Genomic DNA, 16973 nt, shown 5'->3' on the forward strand with positions numbered 1-16973 from the left:
GACTTCGTCTGGTACCTCCTTCCTCCTAAATGATTCCCCGATAATACTCCTGCCACCAGGGTAAGTGACATCCAAAGGGGGTGTGGTTTCCTAAAAGGTGATAGTAATAAGTCTTTATGTGGTTTAAGTGTTATTATGTTGCTTATTAAGAGGCTTTTAAATAAGGGGTACCAGGGTTGGCTTGGCCATAGCGGGACAACTACTATGCCCTTTGATTTTTCTTTAATAATTTTTTGTAGGGTTTTGGGAATTACAGAAAATGGTGGAAACGCGTAAAAAAAATATTGCTTCCAATTAGCCGTAAAAGCGTCAATTCCCTGAGAGTTGGGATCGGGTCCCCATGAAAAATAGGTTTTGCATTTTGCATTAGCATAAGAGGCAAAAAGATCAATTTCAGGGGTACCTAGGAAATCAGTTATCCTTTTGAAAGCAGTTGAAGAGAGTTTATATTCCGTGTCAATTGAGCGTAGCCGTGATGCACTATCGGCTTCTACATTATGTTCTGACCTAATGTATGTTGCAAATATATAGAGGTTTTTAATTTCACAAAATTGCCAGATTTGTCGGGTAATGTCATTGAGGTTCATAAAGCGAACGCTTCCCATGCGATTAATGCAAGAAATAGCTGTAATGTTATCAATTCTTAACAAAATGTTGGTATTAGTGTTGTTTTTGCAGAAACTTTTTAGGCTATAAAGGGCTGCTTTTAATTCTAAGTAATTGATATGGTGTTTTTGTTCCTCTATAGTCCAAAAACCATGTGCAGTAACTCCGTTTGAGTATGCCCCCCACCCCGTACTGGAGGCGTCACAAAAAATTTCCAAAGAGTATTGTTTTGTTTCAATATATTGTTTGGAATCTTTTATATTTTGCAGCCACCAATGAAAATCTTCTTTTAAGGTTGGGGAAAGTGACATTTTGCCCTCATATGATTTTTTATTTTTTAGTAAAGCCCACTGTTTTTCCCGTTCAAAGTTTTTTATATACAACCACCCATACTCTACCGCAGGGGAGGCTGCGACCAATTTCCCGATAAGTCTGGCAAATTCCCGAACTTTGCATCGCTTTTTGACACTGAATTTTTGTATATTTTGTTGTAACGCGTCTTTTTTCTCTTGAGGTAATTTAATTGACATGCCGGATGTGTTGTAATTAAAGCCAAGAAACGTGCATTCTTTTGTTGGTTCTAAAATACTTTTTTCTATATTAATTAAAAATCCTAACGATTTTAATGTGCAAATAACTTTCCTAACACTTTGTAGACATATTTGTTTGCTTTTTCCTAAAACAAGCCAGTCGTCTAAATAGACTACAGTCTGAATGCCTTCCGACCTTAAATGTTTTAAAATGGGCTTTAAAATTTTAGTAAATACGTAGGGGGCTATGTTAAGCCCAAATGGCATGCAAGTAAATTGAAAGAGCTTATTATTAAGTTTAAATTTTAGATATTTTCTATACTTTTTTGAAATAGGGATGGAAAAATATGCATCCTTTAAGTCTATTTTTGCTAAGAAACAATTTTTAACAATGGCATTGTTAGCTGTTTTGTAGTCTTCTAATTTGAAGTGTGGAGCTACTATAAACTTGTTTAGTTGTTTTAAATTTAAGATAAACCTAAACTTATTATTTGATTTTTTCCGTAAAAAATAAGTAGACAGAAATTCCCCCTTCTCATGATTGCACTCTTCTATTGCTCCCACTTTCTTTAGGTCTTGTATAACCCGTTCGTATTTACTTTTTTCCCTTGGTTTTAATCTGGGTATATTTGTATATTTTTGAAAGGGTTTTTTAATAAAAGGTATTTTGTAACCTTTGACCCAGTCGAGTACAACTGAGTCGTGTGTGTATCTTTTCCAAATATTAAGATGATTTTTTAATTTACCAGCGTATGTTTCACTTACGTTTTTAGCTGTTAATTCTGGTAGCTGCGCCGCTTGTAGGTCCTTTCCCTCTCCCCCCTCTTTTTGTAATGCGTTGACTTCGGCTGTGATGATTTCCATGTCGGTCGATATTGAGGGTTGCGGTTTTCCGAGGCCCCTTTCCGAAAATTTTGATTTGAAGTGGGATTTTGTTTTCGGAAAAACGATGCTGATGTACTGCCCTGGCCCTGGTACGGCTTTTTCTTGGAAATGTGACTACTAAGTTCCTCACCAGTCCTTTTTACTGACTTGGATGACTTAAGGGTTTCCTGAAGATCAGTCCCAAATAGTTGTTCGTTAACCACCGTTGTTTGTAGGGTTTTTTGGGCGTTTTCGTTAAGGCCCGGCAAAATTAAGAATCTTCTATGCATTGAGAGGGATTGTTGGGCAGCGATTATTGCTTTAGCGGCGTCAGCTAAACATGGCAGTAATTCTTGGATATTTTCTGCTGGGTTTTCGGGCGTCGATGCAATTTTATTAATAGGCTTCGCCAGAGCACTAAGTCCAGCATTTAGTAGGTTTTGTAAAGTGGTTAGATACTTATCTTGTTTTATGATGGGCCTTTTGAGGGCCGCCTCAACTTCCTCGTTAAGCTTGGGCGCTTTGAGGAACGCACAGTTTTTTGGGATGGAATATTTGCTTGCTAATTTGTCTTTGTCTTCTGCTGACATGCCTTTTTTCGCTAGGCTGCTCCATCTTTCTGCTATTTCTGTATGTATCTCTTCACCCATAAGCTCCTCACTTTGGGGTTTTTCGCCAAAAACGCCTAAGATGTCCTCCTGTACATGTACCTCAGCCTCGACAACCACAGTGTTAGCAGGGGCAGGAGGGTAATCAGGGGTAGGCTCCGATACCACCTCAGAATCCGTATCTGGAAATACGGAGACTGTTTTAATTATTTACCGACTTTTTAGGCATCTGAAAATGCCCCCCGGTATGTGCCATAAACCCCTTTAATTTGGCAGACACCTGTAGCATCAGTAAATGCCAAGGATTTTAAAGGTTATTTTGCCATGTGATAAAAATGCATTTATATGCTAAAAAACAACCCACACTAGATATAATTTTACTTACGACTTTGTTCTGATTGTTCCTCCCCCGAAGATGACGATGTTGACGAAGTATTCCTAATGTTTTTCTTTAATTTTTTCAATTCGGACAGTATTACGTCATATTTGTCACGTTTAGCACTCTTACAACTTTTACGTAACGATGAACTGTCCTTTTGTTTACTTTCACGACCCATTTTTCACCAAAATACGAATATTTTCCTTTTTCTATGCGTCCGGTACCGGGCACGAAATTATAATGACGAGTTAAAGGCTGAGTCACGACGATGTTTACTTATTTTATTTCTTATCACCTACAAAAAAGTGCCGATTCGGAGCGAAATTATACACTACAAAATGCAATAAGGGAGACGAAGCTGCGAAGGAAAATTATTATTTTTAAGCACAAAAAAAGTTTCTTGTATTTCATTTTTCAACCAGGTAAAGCAGAAACGATTTCAACACAACAGTCACCGCATCAGGTTTTAGCGATTTGGCCCTGAAGTACTTTAATTTTTTAAACAAAAACTATGCGTCCAACGAAAAAAATAAAGATACGAAATTTTTTTAGAAATAAATAAAGATTTTGAAAATTATGTTTATTTTAAGACAACACAGTGGCGTACCATTTTTTCTCGAAATATATTCTACATAAAACCCGCACGTACGCCACTGGTTGAAATAATTTTTTTTGAACATCAAAAAGACGTTTTGCTGCATAGAAGTCGTGGATAAAGTTTCATAAAGATATCTATAATAACATCAGACTTATTATGAAAAAAAAAAGACTTTTTGGAAAAACTTACCACCCTGTATCTCAAAAGTTAAGATGTTTAGGGCATACATTCATACGAAGATTTTTTCGTAAAATAGGTTCAAGAATCTCCCCTTTAAATATTAACATGTTATTAGAGAATATCTACCTTTTTTTTGCTATAATCAACTATCAAAAAACCGGTAGCGTAGAGGTACAGGCTCTCGTCTACCAATCTCAAGGTGTGCGTTCGATTCCCACACCCTATTATTTGCACCCGACTATTTTTATTAAAATAAAAATAGTTTGGGTACCTAAGTCGACTCAGCCTTAAATGAGTACTTGGGATTCACAATCATGAGGTAATAATAGGCGGTTGAAGCGTAGTGCTAGCCACATTACCTTCCTTGTATACCGAACGGCTCTAGTATAGCAAGCTGTACCTTGCTACTCCCAAGGCGTTAAACGCTATATACGGGAGCTATTATTATTATTATAACTATCAAAAAACGACCCTTTCTTTTTACGCTCAAGTTTTGTTTTTCCATAATTATCACGGTAGCAGAGAAATGTTATATTTTTCTGTTTGCTCTACTATAGCAATTATATGGATATAAGTGGTAGATCGATTCCTCCCGAATCTCAATTTATATAGTTCAAAAACTGTGATGTTTGTGTATTTTCATCTAGTTTATTGATTGAAATTGTTGAGAATTTGTAAACTCAGTTAACAGCGACAAACAAAAAGTAAAGAGGCAACAAAGCAATGAGATTTTTGAATATTCGGAGTGCGGTAGACAAATAACATCACGTATCGGGCTTTTCAGTCAGAGAAAAGCTCACGAAAGAAAACGCCTTGCGTGACCATCTTCTGATGCTTGTCGAATACTCGTCAGCGAGTAATGATATATATGATGTTATTATCATATTTCTGATAAACAAAATAATTTTTAAAGACAAAAGTTAAAAAAAAACATTGGCTAAGATTTGGCAATTGTGCAATAAAAAAGTTTATTGGTTTCAAAAATGTACTTTATTTTATTTTTTGATATTTATTATTTATTGACGATACACTAAAAAAGGATCTAAATTGGTAAAAAGTTACCTTTGTATTAAAATATTAACGAATCAGAATATTATATCCCAAAATTTCAATAAGTTAATAATAATTAGAGTATTTTTCTAAATGGTTATGGCAGTTAAATTATTAAAAAATAAAATTATTTGATTCTCAATGTCTCTTACTTTGTGCTAATCATGATCCTTCCACTGCGCGTCGGTCAACTTATCCGCTGGTGTAAGGGGGCTATTGGGTTCAACGATATATCTGACGACAAATTACAGGTCTCTCAAACCCTCGAATCTGTACTATTACAGAATGGTACCTACTTTATCCGTTTATTAGATTTATCTGAGTACGGGCGGGCGGTACGGTACAAAGGTACAAGGCTAAGAGCATCACGATGTCGTGGGTACTCTCTTCAATCGTCGGTCGGGTAGCAATTGGAAAAATTAGCTTTCGGCCTGTAATTTTGTTTGGGCTCCGATAAGTACCATAATTTGATAAATTACGAAAATTTTGACGAACAGGATCAGTACCGTGCAGGTAAGATACCTCTTGCATAAAGTCTGTTTTTTAATGTTTAAAATTATATTTTTTCAAGTTTACTACTAAAAGTAGAGATGAGCCAATAAGACCAAAACTCCCTTGGTAATACCAATACAGGGTGGCGCACCTCATTCGCCTCGGTTGATTGAGAATTGTAGAATTGGCACTATTGAATCTTTATTTTGATTTATTTTATAATTTAAATAAAGCATATTTTATAATTTAAATAAAGCCTCATTCGCCTCGATTGATTGAGAATTGTCACGATTTATTTTATAATTTAAATAAAGCAGGTATAGGAACAGATCCAATGTAGGGAGATTGAAGCCTTGGAACAAAAACATGACACCTTCAACCTGCACAAGAAAATCAAGACCATGGCAGGAAGGACTAGCTCACGTAGCAGTAACTTGGTATTGGACAAACAAGGTGGTCTAATAACTGACACCGGAGGAACACTGGAAAGGTGGAGAGAATACATGGGAGAGCTGTTTGATGAGGAGCAACAGGCGGAAACCATTGTCCATGCTGATTCAGGTCCAGAAATAACACTAGAATGAGGTACGGCACTCAATAACACGGCTAAAAAATAACAAAGCAACTGGACCAGACAACGTTCAAGCAGAAATACTGAAGCTGTTGGAAGACAACCAACTTAAACTTCTGAAAAAGCTACTCAATAAAATATACGAAACACGAGAATGGCCTAGCGACTGGCTGGTTTCCACGTTTATTCCCCTTCCTAAGAGAGCAAATGCTACTAGGTGCTCTGACTACCGAATTATAAGCTTGATGAGCCATGCATTGAAAATCTTACTTAACATCATTCACTCTCGCATATATAGAAAGCTTGAAGATAACATGAGCAAAGTTCAGTTTGGATTCAGAAGCGGAATGGGAACGCGAGAAGCCCTATTTTCTATACAGGTCCTGATACAGAGGGCCAGAGACGTAAACTGCGATGTCTACGCTTGTTTTATCGACTTCGAGAAGGCGTTTGATAGGGTACAACATCACAAACTATTTGAAATATTAATGGAATATGGTATCGACGACAAAGACTTTCGCCGTATAACAAATTTGTATCTGCATCAGAGAGCGACCGTGCGTGTAGACAACGAAACCTCCCAAGAATTTACAGTAAGTCGGGGAGTGCGTCAGGGATGCATACTGTCACCAATTCTGTTTAATACGTACTCCGAAATACTGTTTAGACAAGCGCTCAGTGAAACAGAAGAAGGAATAAAGATCAATGGAGAAACCATAACCACCAATAATTTAAGGTAGAAGACCAAAATTCTTGTAATTCTGCAAGAAGACCAAAATTCTAGTAGTTACTAAAAATGATGAGGCGCAGTACCACCAGTTTAGGGCGAATAACGAAACCTTGGAAACAGCAGATACAATCATGTATTTGGACTGCAGCTTGAACAAGGAATGGGATCACTCACGAGAGATCAGATGCCGTATAGAAAAAGCCAGAACCGTTTTTAACCGTCTTAGAAAAATCCTATGCAATATGCACCTGAATATTGCTATAAGAGTCCTAAGGTGCTACGTATTCTCCACGTTCCTATATGGAGTGGAAGCTTGGACCCTGACAGATGCTACATCTAGACGCTTGGAGGTCTTTGAAATGTGGTGCTATCGCCGCATGCTCAGGATCTCATATACTTACCATGTCACAAACAACACCGTGATCCAGAGAATGCAAAAGGAACTAGAAATAGTACATAGTGTAAAAGTGAGAAAAATGGCATACCTTGGGCATGTGATGCGTAATGATAAATACCAACTTATCCAGCTGATACTGCAGGGCAAAATAGATAGTAGAAGAGGTCAGGGACGCCGACGAACATCATGGCTGAAAAATATTAGACAGTGGACGGGAATGACGACCGTACATCTATTCAGGGCGGCTGTCAATAGTAGTAGTGGGAACTATCGAATGAATACTATCGAAACATTCGATAGTTGCAATTCATTCGAATAATTCGATAGCTAGTAAAAAAACATTCGTCGAAAACTATTCGAATAAAAATTATCGAATAGATGCGTCATTTGCCTTGAAATATTGTATTCTAGTAATTCGGCAGCAAAAACCATTCATATATAAAATTCATTCATTTATCAAATTCATTTATTCGTCAGGATCGATTTTAATGAAATATAAACTGGATTTTAGTTGTCGTCCGGCGACGTAGGTTTCTTTCCTAGAAAATGCTATGAAAGAAGCCGGCATCTTTGATTTTTTGCCGAGTCAAATATAGATAAGGACACATTATTTTTTTTATTGAGGTGCAAGTATTTACACAGAAAATACATTATGAAGGGCGCTGTTGCCATATATTCGTATTAGTTGGTATAAGCAAAGAATATTATTCTTTAGCATTAGTTAGTTAGGGATAGTATGTCTATATGTTTTGCATTTTTTTATTAATATTCTGTTGTTACACTGCAATAATACTTTTTATTTTGGATGTAGGAAAATGATTTTTAATGTTTTTAAGCAAAGACTGGTTTAATAAATAATAATAACAGTAATAATTTGTTATACCTATTAACAACAAAATTTAAAATCATTTAATAATATAAACATTTTTTTAAGTAGTAGCAAAATATAAACAACAAATAGAAGTCCAAAAGTATTTATATTAGATCCTATTTAAAAATAATATAGTCTCTAAATGGCAACGTTGGTTTATTAAATAATAATAATTACAGAACTAATTTGTTATATTAACAACAAATTTTAAAGTCATGAAATATAAACATTTATTAATTTTCTAAGCATGCAGTGTAATGGAAGGAAAATATAAATAAAAAATTAGAAATCAAAATTATTTATATTACTTTTTATTACTTTATATTACTATTTAAAAATAATATTTACTTCTACTAGCATTTACTTTAAAAAATAAATGAAATATTTCTTTGCAAAAAACTACATGTAAGAGAATTAGCATAAATAAAATACAAACATTGTTAACTTTTTTTTAAATTGGCACGTGTAAAACTTTCATTTTAATTTTTTCAATTTTTTTTTTCGAAATTTTTTTCCAAAATTTGAGTTCGATAACCACATTTACGTAACCACATTACTTAAATATGATTATTAAGTTCAACTAATTCATATTATTAAAACATCTAAAATACAAATATGTATTTTTAAAATTAATTGTAAGTTGATCTCATCTCTCTTAAAAATTGCTACTTCTCAAAATTTCCCATTAAAAAATGCAATCTAATCTAACCATAATATACCATATAAAATTAAAGAATTGAAAGATCGGGCTATGGAAAATCACACAAATTTTCGGCAAAAATTTTGACCAATTCGCACACAATCGTCAATTAAAAAAAAACTACTATTTTAGTATTTTAAATATTTTAATAAACGCAAAAATTGCATAGTATTTACAAGGCGAAGTTATAAAAATTTGAAAGAACTAATAATGCACTGACGCACACAAATATCAAACGAATACTAAATTTCATTTATCAAAAGCATTCGATAGTCGTGGCTCGTGGCGCAACGATAACCATTTAGTCGCACGGCGCCGCGAGGTTGTCACATATGCTTTAGTATACAAATGAATGAATGATTTTATTCGAATAAAACCATTCGATAGTTGAAATCATTCATTCAGTAACCATTCGATAGTCTAATTCATTCGATAGTTCCCATCGCTAGTCAATAGGATTATGTGGACCAACATGATTGCCAACATCCATAGAGGATAGGCACTGAAAGAAGAACAAGGTATAGGAACATACCATAAATATACAGGGTGGCGCACCTCATTCGCCTCGGTTGATTATACGAGAACGGAAAGATGTAGAAACAAAATATTTTATGGGTATATGTGGGGAGGCAATGTGCAGAGTTTAAAATTATTTTGAAATATAGAGGTTGTTTCAGAACTAAGATTTATACCAAAGTTATATTTTTTCTTATGAAACACCCGGTATTTTATTTCATATTTGGATCCGTGGACTCAAATTAAAGCATTTATTATAAGGGTTAATTATGTTTACAAGCTTTGGTTTTTGAGATATTTAAAGATATTTAAATATGCATGTTATACAACAAAATAGATTATTACCATCCTGTACATTACTTTTCAGAATTAATTCTTGTGCTGTGTTTAAAGGTGGGGAAATAATGGGCTCAGTTTAAAGGTGGCGAAACTTAATTACTGAAAAGTGTGATTGCTTCCTTAAATTTATACAGGGGTACCAAAAATTGCTGATCTGTTTTAAGGGTTCATTTTATATAAAAACGTTATTTCAAACGCAACACCCTGTATTTTTTTAAATAAATCGAAGCAGATTCAAATGCTCGATCAAACTACTTATATTAGGGTTTCCTATACCTGTCTAGGTCAGATTTTGAACAATAAGCGATTTTTCAATAAAAATCGCTATTACATGGCAATTTTCTCGTTTAATAATTATTTTCAAAATCGACATTAGTTGGCATTTATTGGACATTATTATTTAGATTTATAACAGTTTACTGAAATTTATCTACAATAGTTTAATAAGTTATTCATTATTTTATCAAGAAAAATAAAGCAGTATGTGCTAGCGGATGGATATGTTTCTAGTGATTTTATTTTGTGAGGAAAATTGCTTCTTAGCCTCAAGAGCTTATGCTCAAAGATACCTAAACAGGGTATCTTCCTGATAAGCGTTTATTTGAAAATCTACTTGTCCTATGTCGCAGAGCTGGTATAGTGTGATTTATAAAAAACCTATTAGGCGGAAACCTGTCGTTGAAAGTGGAGAAAATTAATTTTCCATAATTGGCTCTTTCATAGAAAATCCATATATCTACAAGTCATTGTAAAATAAATCACAGAACTACTTCTTCGTTTTTCTTGATAGAATAATAAATACATATTTAATAAATATTATTTTTATTACACTATTATAGGTAAATTAAATAAAAGTAAACTGGTATAAATTTAAATAAAGTCCATAAACTCATTTCGATTTTGAAAATAGCTACTAGGTACACTAGAAACTTGTCATGTCGACACTAGCCATCTTGGTTGCCATTTTATTGAAAAATTTTACCCGCTCTTTATTCAAAATCTGAGCTAGATAGGTATAGGAAACCCTAATATAGTTTGAAATAGCATTTGAATCTGCTTCGATTTATTTAAAAAAATACAGGGTGTTGTACTTGAAATAACGAAGTTTTTATGTAAAATAAATAATTAAAATTGACCAGCAATTTTTGACACCCCTGTATACATTAAACGAAGCAATAAAATTTTTCAGTAAAGTTTATTACTTTGGCTTAAAATTCAGCACAATAATTAATTCTGAAAAGCAATGTACAGGGTGTTGACAATCTTTTTTATTATAGCATGCATATTCAAATATCTTTAAATATCTCAGAAACCGAAAGATGAGCGCTAAAAAACCCTCGCTGTTGACGCGCTTTATAAACCAATACCCCCCCCCCCTCTCTCTCTCTCTCTCTCTCAGAAACCAAAGCTTGTAAACATATTTAACCTTTATAATAAATGCCCTATTTTATGTCCACGGATCCAAATATGAAATAAAATACCGGGTGTTCCATTAGAAAAAATATAACTTTGGTGTCGTTCTTTGTTCTGACATACCCTGTACATTTCAAAATAATTTTAAATTATGCACATTGCCTTCCCAATCTAAAATATTTTCTTTCTAAATCTTTCCGTTTTCGTATAATCGAATTCGAATGAGGTGCACCACCCTGTATCTATATATTATTTGTATTTTTATATTCAATATCTGATATTAAATCAGCATTTATTTCCTTAAAATTTTATACAAGAGTCGGGAAAACACTATTTGTTAACAAGGAAACTAAAACTAAAACGATAACTTTGAAAAACTAAGTAATTTCTTATATCATCAGGTGAAAAAATGCAAGACCGCAAGAGTCTTGCAGGCTTTGTCTCGGTCTTGGTCTTGGAAAAGTATTGCAATGGTTTTGACGCTAGTCTTCGTCTAGGTCTTTTTTAGCTTTTTGTGAAAGACCAACACTAATCTTCCTATAACCAAGTGAGAGATCAAGCATAGAGGAAAAAAATAACACCTATATGTAGATGAATATAGATTTATTTCAGTGAATCAATTAAAATCCGTGACTTTTAAGTTATTTCAGTAAATGCTTTTTATGGTAAGACGAATGTAAAAGTACGAACTGTTAAAATTCTTTTGTAAATAAGTCTACGTTGTATGGTCGTTACTGCTACTACAGTCCGACATAATTTTGCTGAAGAAAAGGTAAAATACCAATACCATTGAGAAAAACGCTCCAAAATGAAATGCTAAATTTGAAAGTGATTTTGAAATATTTAGAAATGGCATTTTTATTACTAAAATACGCAGTTCTAAAGTGAAAACGGATTTAAACTAGTAACTTTGCTATTTTCGTTACCTAGATTACTCAAAGGAAACGAATTATATCATTTTTGGGGAAAATATGGTACTCTAATTAATAAAAATAGTTCTGAATGAACATTTTTACGATGATTCTTTCTCATACTTACAAATAAATAATGGTTCGTAACAATTTTCATGGTATGAGCCATATACAAGAGAAAAGTTTCAACGTGATTTTTGGAGACAATTTGGCTAATAAGTTCCTGTTTGTTATTCTAACAATGAGATTATATATATCAAATTACTTGTCGTCACCATGACCTACACCGAAAATAAAAGCACAACATTTGGCGAAAAATAAGAATAGTCCAATTTAGCTATTTATGTTGAGAAAATAATTTGTTATTTTTTTCTGTTTATGCTTTCTACTTTGTTAAATTAGCAAAGGTAATTGGAATTTTCTCTGATATAAATTTGACATATCAAACGAGGACGTTAATTTCAAGAGGAGATTAAAAAAGAATATTATTTTGTATTTAGATATGCTCACAAAACTAATTTAATATATAGAGGCTTTTTTAACATTCTTTAAAAAAATGTTAAAAATGTCTATATCTTTGTGGCGGGTTCATCTCTTCAAAAAAGTCCTAGTGGTATTTCTCCACTTGTACTGTAAGAAAATCTACAAAATAAAAAAGTTATTTTTTGTAATCATTGCTGCATTAATCCAACGGAAACTAACTTGTCAGTAGTAATTTGCTAATAAACAAATTTGCCTAACGGACAAAAAAAATGCTTAATGTTTCGTGAAGTATAAAAACGTCGGCTTTATAACCAAACGGCGCCGGCGTATCTCGATTTTTGGCAATTTCGAGATATCAGCTTCATGACATGCACAATGGGTAATTTTTTAGCATTGAAAATTGGTTGTGTCTCAATACTATACCTTATTCATTTAAAATATTGCCGTGTGCTAAATACTAGAATCAATAAATATTTAGAATTTTTAAATTGCACTCCTCAAAAGTTGCAAAAATCAAGATAAGTCTTTTCGTCATAAAACCGACGATATATCCCTTCCCGTCAAAGAACAAAGAAAAAAACTATTTAAAATATTATCTAAAAACAACTAAGTAGTAGTGCGTGAGCTATGTTATTAAAATTATTATAGATATAAAGATGTGATATGGGCAAGTGATATGCCTACTACTAAGAAGCAGTAGACATCAGCTACATCAGCTGTCGAAACGTTGTCAATGAAAATATAATTATAAACGAAATCTAGTAACATCTTTAAAACACCAACGACCTAGAACAAAAGAAAATAGGTATATATTATATTAGATGTAATAGTAATATAGCCAGTCATAAATGTCTCCTCTTAATCACTGAAAATTAGGATTCTTGTTTTATTTACAACGAAGTTACAGGTGGTCAAAATTATCGTGAATTGCTTCGAGAAAAGGATGGTACTACATTTTTACGATGATTTTTTCTCATACTTATAAATAAATAATGGTTCGTAACAATTTTCATGGCATGAGCCACACAAGAAAAAAGTTTCAACGTGATTTTTGTAGACAATTTGACCAATAAGTTCCTGTTTGTTATTCTAACAATGATGAATTTGGAAGGTGAGTCAATTGGATATACTGAAACCAGGACTGAGATTCTCAATTTCTTTGTTTTGACGAAAAAGACACCGACAAACACAATGCCGAAATTAGGAGTTCCAATCTATTCCAACTGATTTTAGATAAACTGCTGGGTTCGACTTCAGATTATTAAATTTTCTTATAAATTCTTGTCTCAGTGTCCAGGTTTCATAGAAAAATTAGCATAATCAATGTGTGACTATAAATTTACATCTTTCATTGCTCTAAAGTTTTAAAATCCGTATTGCATGATTCTAAATAATATGAAAAATATGAAATTGGCCTAGATTATTCCTTTATTATAAATTGAGGTAGTTAAAAGGATCTACAGCGCTTTCCTCGTAGGTTCTCAAGATAGCCCATACAAAAGGCACAAAGGTACGCCGAATAGAACTGTGTGCGCGCATATTTCACGCGAATCGCCGTACAGTAACCCAGCCAACAACGGCACGACAGCCACAATTCGCCTTGGTGCAACTAGAAGGTTTCGTTATTTCTGATGTCGTGCCACATTTAGAAGAATATCGTGAATTGCTATTAAATGTACCTGTCAAAAATCTAATTGAACTGCGAGTCGGTCCGAGAACTGTTATTGCATATAGCGCCGCGCGTTGCATTCATTGTCCTTGTTGTTGCAAAACCGAAATAGGTTCCTGGTAAAGCGGATCTCGAGCTGCTTGAGAAATGGTACCGTTTGCGGTTTTTTCCTCTAATATTACTGTTTTCTATAATAATCTCTATAGAAGAAGAATAAAAATCGAAGCTAAAGCAAATTAAGGAAAATTAATTCGTGATAGTGTTGAGCGAGACTGGTCTTGATCTTACGGTCTTGGTCCGGCACAAAAAGCAGTAGATAATTCGCTAAAATTTAGGACAGACTTAATAAGCAAAGAGAGAAAGACTGGAGAATGTAATCTAAGGATCAAAAGATGACCAACCGATCTATTCTAAAGATTTTCCCTAAATATTCAAGACCAAGACCAATACCGACCAGTATAAGACTTATGCAAGGCCAAGTCCAAAACCCAACATGTAGTATTCTTGCGGTCTTGCATTTTGTCACGTTTTTTATTTACATCCTATTTTTTTGGGGATAATGCCTAATTAAAAATAATACCAAATTTGTATTTACTTCCCATATTAGTTAAGCCACTCATGTTTTTTGAACCGTTCAAATAAATAAATATGCTGTCAAAAGTTACTTATTTTTCCAAAATTATTTTTTTTAATTTATTGCAAATAGTATTTTTTACATAATTTTATAAATGATATGTTGAAGAAAAATATTTTTTTATATAAAATAAATATTGTTTTTTTCTTTTGTTTTATTTGCATTAAATTACTTAAAATAACATTTATTTAAATATTTGCAATGTAGGAAGTGCTTCTAGTAATAATCCTTTAAAACTGCAAGACTGACAAGAATCTTGCAACAACACCAAAACAAACACCAGGCTATACCCTCCAAGACCAAGACCAAGACTACTTATGAGACTGCCAGTTCAAAAGCGAGACCAAGGGAGTTTTGGTTTTAGTTTCGCATTTGCTCATAACTAATGTGGGATCTAAAAAGTAGTGAGTAGTAGTAGAACCCTTTAAATAAAAAAAAGTAGTGAGTAGCAGTACGTAAAATGTACTAGTGTATTTGGAATATAGTGGACAATCCCAGCTTCGCAAGGAACCTCATTGTAAAAATAGTAAATTTAATGCAACCGTTTTTATACCAAGCATCAATAACATATTTAATAACATAAGTATAATTAAAACACCTGATAATTATTCCAATTTCTTAAATGCATTGCTAAGCAAATGAGTACAATCATAATAGCCAACAACTATTTCAATTATTTTGGATAACTTCGTATAATAATAATAAGAAACGAGAAGAAGTTCATCTTATTATTATCTATATTCAAGAAAGTTTCATCGAACTTTTAATATTATTTATTTGGCATTTTTAGCGATTAATCATCGACCTAACCTTATCCGGTATACAAAATTATATTTTGTGAACACCTTAAACAGATAAATATGCATAATTGCAGTTGTTTGTCATTTTAATTGCGTTATTAATGCATTCAAGTCTGTTGCCTTTATTAAGAGAACAGAGTCATTGTCCTAAAATTATAAAGAAACAAAACAAACAGACACAAACACGAGGCTGCATGCATTGAACACTGCACCCAACTAATGTACTTGGCTTTTTGTCTTTTCCAAAAACTAATTCGGCGTAATAAGTAGCAGCTCTTTTTGCATCGTTTTGTCTCCTTTCTGTTTTTGCAGTGAGCGCTACGGCGGTAACGGCAACTGCAGCATCTCGAAATAATTTCTACCTGTTTCATGCTCGCCGTAGCGTGTGAAAAATAACTTTACGCTAATTTTCACGACGATAAGTTAATTAGAACTTACTTTATTTGATTTCGTTCTCCTAAGTGCGCTCGTAATCTCGGATATGCGCCTCGTAAAACAGAAATTGAAAATCGCCAAAGCGTTTTCAAGTTTCTTTTGACCTTTGATTAGTGTGGATGAAGGTATACTCTGATTTAGAAAAAAAATAATACTCGAAAATAAACACATTGAGAATAAAAAAAACAATATAACATACGAACATCTTTCAAAACACAAAATCCATTTTATCACATACTAAACTAAACCAATGAATACAGAACAACAAACAAAAAATTAAATATACCAAATACCATGTGAATGCGATAAATTTTACATTGGTGAAACATCTAGACCCTTAAATGTTAGAATTAAAGAACATAAAGATTATTTAAGAAAGGGAGATTTTTACAAATCTAAGATTTGTCAGCACACAGGGCACAGAATAAATTTTAATAACGCCAAAATTTTAATGAAAGAAGCGATAGCCTCTAAAAGAAAAATAAAAGAGGCCTTTTTAATTCAATCTAATAAAAATAAAAGTATTGCTCATGCATCTGTAGATGTATGGCAATCGCTTCTTTTGATTTTAAAGAACATAACATAAATAAACATAACATACGTAAAATTTAAAAATAACCATACAGAAAGTTTGGGGTTTTTTGGTTTTCCCTTATTAAGTAATTGTTATCAGGTAGTAATTGTTAATTTTGAAGTTTAACTTGATATAATGTCATTTTAACGGAACGTCAACGGTTTCTTTTAGACGTAGGTATCTGTTTTAAAAAAGTGAAGAGTTCTCGAATAGTTGAATTTAAATATTTTAAATAGTTTTTTTCTTATTCTTTGTGTTTTTCGACGACGGAAAGAGATAAACTTTCCGAAACGTTAAGCATTTTTTTCTTTGTTAGGCAAATTTGTATAACTGTAAACATAACTTCTGACAAGCAGTGTCCGTTTAGGTATAACGCAGAAGTGTTTACAAAACATAAATATTTTATTTTGTAGATTTTCTTGCAGTGCAGTGGCGAAATATCCATAAAGGATTTTTTTGGAGACATTGAAAATAGTTACTTATGATTAAATAGTTCAATAGTTTAAGGCATTATTGTGTTGGAGAATTTTAGGAATAGTGATTGGTAGTTGTCGAAAAATTTGTGCCAATTCATTAACGTTATTTTTGGGGTTTTCTTCAAAAGCTTATCAGTTTTGACTTTT

The 16973-nt window shown here is 33.0% G+C and overlaps 1 protein-coding gene across 1 annotated transcript; it reads right to left on the bottom strand.

The window, feature by feature from the left end:
- Nucleotides 1–1912: 1912 nt before the first annotated feature.
- On the bottom strand, nt 1913–3197 carry LOC115889204. Its single transcript, XM_030909154.1, has 2 exons — nt 2994–3197; nt 1913–2790 (listed from the first exon to the last, which is right to left on the bottom strand). Exons 1-2 carry the CDS (start codon nt 3163–3165, stop codon nt 1913–1915), a joined length of 1050 nt encoding a protein of 349 aa, XP_030765014.1. The 5' UTR covers nt 3166–3197.
- Nucleotides 3198–16973: the final 13776 nt, after the last annotated feature.

This window comes from Sitophilus oryzae, unplaced genomic scaffold, assembly GCF_002938485.1.
Source record: "Sitophilus oryzae breed Bouriz unplaced genomic scaffold, Soryzae_2.0 scaffold_811_pilon_pilon, whole genome shotgun sequence".
In the NCBI taxonomy this organism is placed as follows: domain Eukaryota; kingdom Metazoa; phylum Arthropoda; class Insecta; order Coleoptera; family Curculionidae; genus Sitophilus; species Sitophilus oryzae.

Bases quoted from the DNA above. Each gene is read 5' to 3' on its own strand.
- LOC115889204 (XM_030909154.1), bottom strand. From the start codon at position 3,165: ATGGGTCGTGAAAGTAAACAAAAGGACAGTTCATCGTTACGTAAAAGT. The intron at 2,791-2,993 runs GTAAGTAAAATT...CCGTATTTCCAG, and splicing joins GGAACAATCAGAACAAAGTC to ATACGGATTCTGAGGTGGTA.